Genomic DNA, 7,500 nt, shown 5'->3' with positions numbered 1-7,500 from the left:
TGTGTGTGTGTGTGTGTGTTTGTGTGTGTGTCTGTGTATGTGCTGAATATGCTTGTGTGTATGCAAATATGCAAGCATGTGTTTATCTACTCATGAATGTGTTTATTTGAGTTGGCGTGAGTATGTGTGTGTGTGTGTGTGTGTGTGTGTGTGTGTGTGTGTGTGTGTGTGTGTGTGTGTGTGTGTGTGTACACGTCCTTTCCCCAGGGAAATGGTCCTGCAGGCCCATGCCTCAGGCGTCTGTTTGGCTGCCTGCAGGCTTCTCCTCAGCTAACAGATGGCACTCTCTCTGTAGGGCCTCGACAATACACACACACACACACACACACACACACACACACACACACACACACACACTCATACTCATGCACACACGCCACCAACCTCTTACCCTCTGTACATACACACACAAACCCCACGGGCCCCTTACTCTTGACACACACACACACACACACACACACACACACACACACACACATCACTAGGTCCTCACACTATGCCATTCCTAAACAAACCACAAATCTACAGACACAAAAATCAACAAAATCCAAGTTGAGAGGAGAGAGATGGAGCCACCCTCTCACAACTAGAACTGAACCGCAAGGATGGAAATTGTATACTATTACTGATAAACTGAACTGGGCAAAACAAAAACAGCTGATCTTTAAAAAGTAATTACCCAGAGTACACAGTATTTGACAAAAGATGCCCTTTATATGAATAGTGTATCACTACAAACCAAACACTAATCAACACCATGCTTAGATAGATAGATAGATAGATAGATACTTTATTGATCCCCAGAGGAAATTCAAGTGATCCCCAGGGGAAATTCAATTCATGCTTTACCAACACATAGAAAAACCTCCTCTGAGACGAAAAAAAACAAACATCCACAGGCCTGTCTGTCTTCTTGCCTGTCTGTATGTGTATGAATGTCTGTTTGCCTGTTTGTCTGCGTGTGTGTCTGGCTGCCTGTCTACCTGTCTGTGTTTGTGCCTGTCTGTCATTCTGCCTACCTGCCTGTCTGTCTGCATGTGTGCCAAGCCAATAGGCATCTTACCGGCACGGTGAGCGCCAGCACGGCCGTGGTGTTGAGCGTGGGGTCCGCGGGCCTGCTCTGGTAGACCACGCGGTACTGCTGGATGAGCCCGTTGGGGTCGCTGGGCCGGGTCCAGTTGAGCATCAGGGAGTAGGCGCTGGTGGGCAGGGCCCACGGGGCGGACATGCCCAGTGGTGGGGCCTCCTGGGTCAGCGCCGAGGCCCAGACGCTGGACACGGAACCCTGCGTGTTGAGCGCCCGGACCCGGTACTCGAACTCGCTGTAGGGGCGCAGGCTGGACGACGCGTCGATGAACTCCAGCGGACCCTCGGACCACAGGAAGACCAGCAGCTCCTCGCGGGTACCCAGAGGACGCCTGTGGGAGACAGAACAGGATGTTCACACCAAGCGCATCATTTATGTTGGGGATGCGCTTGGTGTGAACATGCCCCCACCCCCCCCTATAATCAAAACCAGCCAATACAACCCCCCATTACATATTGACTGTTGACCCAAATGTTTAACCCAAAGTTACGCACTTGGCTCATGCATTTATGAACAAGGCAACGCAAGTTTATTTATACAGTGCATTTCATACAAAACGGCAATTCAATGTGCTTTACACAAACAAAAGCAAAGAATAGTAAATAATGGTAAGTACTAGAGAACCGTGTAAAAGTAATAAAGTATTTAAGTAGTAGTTAAAGTAGTCAAATTCAGCTCCATATACACCCAATGGTGTTTTGTTGTCTGGAATGGAAACTAAACAAAGATTTGACAGCATGTTTGCATGCTAGCCAGTTAAAGGCAAAGAAAAGTAATTGCTTTGTGTTTGACAGGCTTGTGCATGGCTTTCACCTAGTTAGCGGGCTAGTTAACTACTTGACTACTACTAACTACTAAAGAAATTGCTGTTGTATACTCTCTTCCCTACTAATTTCACTGTATTAACTAATTCATTAATTAGCAGTAGCTATGAGCCATCTTTGACAGAACAAGAGTAAAACACTAACTTAAACAAACAAACAAAGATACAGTACAAACAAAAACAACAATATCAAAAAACAACAACCCTGACTTGTTCTCTGATGTATCCCTACGCCAAAAGGACCAGAGACAGCAGCAGCTTTGTGGTACTGACCTGACCTCTGTGTGTGTGTGTGTGTGTGTGTGTGTGTGTGCGTGTGTGCGTGTGTGTGCGTGTGCTATGTAGAGGTAACCTTTAAGTCCTGGCTGTGGATAACAAGCGCAGATGATAGAGGCACTAATTGAAAAGATATCAGCAGGGTAATCCTTCAGCACAGAGACACGGGAACCAGCGACCGAGTGTGTGTGTGTGTGTGTGTGTGTGTGAAATGTCAATGGTAATCCTTCAGCAGCGGAACATAGGGACAGGCAGGTGAAGGAATGAGAGATATGTGTTTCTGGACATGTGTGCACGTGTGTGTTTTTTTTGCATGTGTTCTGTATATGTTCATGTTTGTGGGATGGAAAATTGTATGCAGGATATTAGTAATGTGACATGGTATGTATGGATGGATGTATGTATGCATATATGTGTAAGAATGTATGGATGTTTGAGATTTTAGTTGGGTGCATGTGTGTAAGATGCCAGAGAGGTGAACTGTATGTATGTTTTTGTGTGTGTGTGTGTGTGTGTGTGTGTGTGTGTGTGTGTGTGTGTGTGTTTGTGCGGTGTGGTGTGGTGTGGTGTGTGTGTGTGTGTGTGTGTGTGTGTGTGTGGTGTGATGTGTGTGTGTGTGTGTGTGTGTGTGTGGTGTGTGTTTCTGTGATGGACTGTGCTGCTTTCAGCACCAGCTGTTGTGCTGCCTCCCTGCACCTGCTCTGTGACCCGTCAGCCCAGCAGCACACAGCAGTCAAGCTCAATAATCATACACACACACACACACACATGCACAACATACAAACACACACACACACGCACAACATACAAACACACAAACACACAACATACTCACACAGCGGGATGTCCATGCACCCTCTCATACACTCTCTTTCTTGCATTAGTTCACAAATGTACCTACGTACCCCCAGATTACTGATTCTTCTACTGCTAAAGTCCTATGGCACCAGTGCCCAGTTCAGTCCAAAACATGGTCAAAGCATAATGCACAGACAGACTATAAAATACTGTAGGTGCTTCTCATATACGAGTGGTAATATACAGGATATCTAGTATATCTTCTCACATAGGATCATATGCATCTCCTCTCCTTCTCTCATGTCTCAGAAACACTTAAGTGCTCCGTACATAGGCGCTAACACAAGATCAGCGCCATCATTTTCTAAAGGTGCTCTAAGCGATGTTATGCGGTTTCTAAGCTAAAACATTTTTTGTCCCATACCGCAAACATCACCTCACCATCTGCTAGCTGCCTGTGCCCTGAATACACTTTAAAAAGACGCAGTTTCTATGGACAGCCCAGGCACCAAAAACGGCAACAAAAAACAACTTGGTCCAGCCTGGACCATAAAAACATAACAAACTGTTCCAGCCAATTGACGATTTTCAATTGAATGGGAGGGAGGGGGAGGGAGTAGCGAGCTGGCTCTCTGTTTTGTTTGAACGTCAACAGAAGTGACGTTACCCAACATCGCTTAGAGCACCTCTAACTGGCAAGCATTGGACAAACAATGGATTTGACTGAATCGTAATCTACACAGCGTTCAACACTGGTGTGCGGGGTTGTACTGTAAACAATGAAATCTAATGTAATCGAATGTCAAAAGCGGAGTGAGCCGCCATTGTGCGTGCGTGCGCGCGTGTGTGTGCGTGTTGGGTAATTTTTGGTGCCCCCCCCATCTGCTACATTAGCGTTAGCTTCCAGAGCTTCCATGCTGCTGGAGAAAATGACATTCTACTAATGCCAACGAGGACCCTACCGCTCCTTTGTGTAATGTGTGTCTGTGTGTGTGTGTGTGTGTGTGTGTTTGTGTGTGTGCGCGTGTTTGCCTGCATGGTGTTCTTGTGAGTGTATGAAAATATCCCTCTGCTAAGGCTGATGAGGCCCCTGCAGTCAGTGGACTAGTGACTGGGTAAGTGTGTGTGTGTGTGTGTGTGTGTGTGTGTGTGTGTGTGTGTGTGTGTGTGTGTGTGTGTGTAGGGGGCTCCACATTAGAATAAAGATAACAGCCTAACATCATGCAGCTGGAGAGCTGTGCTGCTCATGCAGGGACACTAAACTAAACAATCACCGTTGTCGAATGAAGGACTAGGCCTCGCTTTCTCCCCCCTCTCTTTCTCCTTCTCTCTCTCTCTCTCAATTCAATTCAATGGGCTTTATGGGCATGGATTTATTGTCATGAATGGTTGTTATAACAATATTGAATTTAAAAAGTATGAAATGAAAAAAAAACAAAAAAAAAAACTTACCTGTAAGTATACAAAAGCATGAAATAAATGTGCTCTCTCTCACACATTCTCTCTCTGTCTGTCTGAAGACTAGCATTATGTTTCTTTTCCTCCTAATCTCTTTTTTCTCTTCCTCTCTCTCTATTTATGTTTTTCTTAACTCTCTTACCCTACATTCTACAACTTAACAAAAAATCAGTCTCTTTCTCTCATGCTCATTTAAACTGAGCGATACATTCACATCTAATAACAGACATGAAAAATGACTTATTGAACTTAGAGAAGGCAAGAGCAGGGCTTGGTTGGAATTCCCATTTTGACGAGTTCTTTAGAACATCAGTTAACTTTGATTGTTTGCACACTTATGAAGCAGTCCCACTTTTGGCAGCATTACATGTGCTTATCCATTGGCCAAGTTAGTTATGAAGTTTAAGTGAATATCTGCAATGTGTCAATGTCAGCACAAAGACAAAGACTGCGGGAAGCAGGTCTCATCTTCTCAAATGCTAAAGCTGTGATGCTTATACTCTGGAGCACACAAACACACACAGACACACACACACAGACACACACGCACACACACACACACAAACACATACAATAAAGCTGTGATGCCTCCACTTTGGAACACATACACACACACACACACACACACACACACACACACACACACACACACACACACACACACACACACACACACACACACACACACACTAAAGCTGTGATGCCTCTGCCTCCACTCCTGTGCCCAAGCGACCACTAAATTCCACACAATAAAACGGATTAACTTTAATACAACTAATATCACCCCCCTTCCCTCCATGACAAATAGATGTTGTGGAGATACAGGCAGGGCTTTGGAGCCGATGTCACTAATGCAAGCCCCTTCTGTGCGGACGGTTTATGCGCTGCGTTGGCTCCCGTTCACCCTGTCCCGTATCGGCCCGCATGGGGACTCAAATGAAATCCGTCTAGGCGTCCTCTGAATGCCGCGCGCCGCCGATCCCCCAGTATGCTAATGGTATTTTAACAGGACTTTAAAGGGCTTAGTTCGCTCTGACCTTGCATATGCATGACATTGGTCAACAGCAGCCTCTGCCCTTGACTAAGTAGTCCGTCTGCAGACAAAGGGAATCAGTGTGTGTATGTGTGTGTGTAGATTTCTATATATCTGAGGTGCGTTCAAATTCAGCAAACAGTGGCGAATGTTTGTGGCGAATATGTTTTTTCTGAACACTTAAATTTGAACGGTTTGGTGGAAACATTCCATTGCAATGGTAACACTTCGTCCTACTCACGTCCAGCTTCACTGTATGTTCACGGACAACTACCTCCTCAAGCTCAAACAGACACACACACACACACACACACACACATACGCACACACATTCCACAAAGGAGTGGTACCTGTAGAGGTATTCTCCAGGTGCTCAAGTCTTTATGATGGTGATGTGATTGTGTCGTGTTGCTCAAGTCTTTATGATGGTGATGTGATTGTGTCGTGTTGCTCAGGTCTTTATGATGGTGATGTGATTGTATCGTGTTGCTCAGGTCTTTATGATGGTGATGTGATTCTGTCGTGGTGCTCAGGTCTTTATGATGGTGATGTGATTGTGTTGTGGTGCTCAGGTCTTTATGATGGTGATTGTGTCGTGTTGCTCAGGTCTTTATGATGGTGATGTGATTGTGTCGTGTTGCTGATGTGATTGTGTTGTGGTGCTCAGGTCTTTATGATGGTGATTGTGTCGTGTTGCTCAGGTCTTTATGATGGTGATGTGATTGTGTCGTGTTGCTCAGGTCTTTATGATGGTGATGTGATTGTGTCGTGGTGCTCAGGTCTTTATGATGGTGATTGTGTCGTGTTGCTCAGGTCTTTATGATGGTGATGTGATTGTGTCGTGTTGCTCAGGTCTTTATGATGGTGATGTGATTGTGTCGTGGTGCTCAGGTCTTTACGATGGTGATTGTGTCGTCTTGCTCAGGTCTATAAGATGGTGATTGCGTCGTGTTGCTCAGGTCTTTATGATGGTGATTGTGTCGTCTTGCTCACGTCTTTAAGATGGTGATTGCGTCGTGTTGCTCAGGTCTTTAAGATGGTGATTGTGTCGTGTTGCTCAGGTCTTTATGATTGTGATTGTGTCGTGGTGCTCAGGTCTTTATGATGGTGATGTGATTGTGTCGTGGTGCTCAGGTCTTTAAGATGGTGATTGTGTCGTGTTGCTCAGGTCTTTAAGATGGTGATGTGATTGTGTCGTGGTGCTCAGGTCTTTATGATTGTGATTGTGTCGTGTTGCTCAGGTCTTTATGATTGTGATTGTGTCGTGTTGCTCAGGTCTTTATGATTGTGATTGTGTCGTGTTGCTCAGGTCTTTATGATTGTGATTGTGTCGTGTTGCTCAGGTCTTTATGATGGTGATTGTGTCGTCTTGCTCTGAGGGGTTATTGGCTGGGAGCCGGAGGAGGCATTATGGCGCTGCATTTTCACATTACTCTTCCTATCGATGCTCTGAGCACGCTCGCAATATTTACAGTCCACACTGGCCTGTCAGACGCCATTTAAGCCTGTCCATTTGAGCTCTTTTAATACACATTTTCTCTCCCGTGCCTCTCACTCTCTCTCACCCCCCCTGTGCTCTTTCTCACTTTTCCCTCACCCTCTCTCCATCACTCTATTTACTTTTCTTTTTCGCATTCTCTCACAATCTTTTTTACCCTTCTCTCTCTCTCTCTCTTTGCAAATCTCCTCTCCCTTTCTCCCTATCTGTTATTTGCCCCTCTCTCTCTCTCTCTCTCTCTGTTGTCTGTCTCTATATATTTTTTTCTCTCTGTCCCTCAGCCTTGCTTGTTCACTCTTTTTGTATTCCAGGCCGGCTGTTACCAGTCGTCTGAGTTGACAGGCATATAGCTGGTTGCCAGTCGTTGATATCTACCTAAGCACTTCTGGCGTATAACTTGTTTTTGCAGGTGTCAGGTTGCCAGACACACAGCGCAGAGATGTCGACAAACGTGGCAAACGATTGGCCCCTTCACCTCAAGGTCGTGTTGTGCAGATAAGGAAATCATCAAACGCAGACAACTCTGA

General features: G+C 45.4%; 1 protein-coding gene across 1 annotated transcript in view; it reads right to left on the bottom strand.

Annotated features, from left to right (window-relative positions):
• The window catches only part of ush2a (Usher syndrome 2A (autosomal recessive, mild)), a 302,735-nt gene that overhangs the window by 45,485 nt on the left and 249,750 nt on the right, over nt 1-7,500 (bottom strand). Inside the window, 1 exon segment of the mRNA XM_042073212.1 lies at nt 1,064-1,418. Within this exon segment, the coding sequence (XP_041929146.1) occupies nt 1,064-1,418 (355 nt within the window).

This window comes from Alosa sapidissima, chromosome 19 (assembly GCF_018492685.1).
Source record: "Alosa sapidissima isolate fAloSap1 chromosome 19, fAloSap1.pri, whole genome shotgun sequence".
NCBI lineage: Eukaryota > Metazoa > Chordata > Actinopteri > Clupeiformes > Clupeidae > Alosa > Alosa sapidissima.
This window is presented reverse-complemented; position numbering and strand designations above follow the sequence as displayed.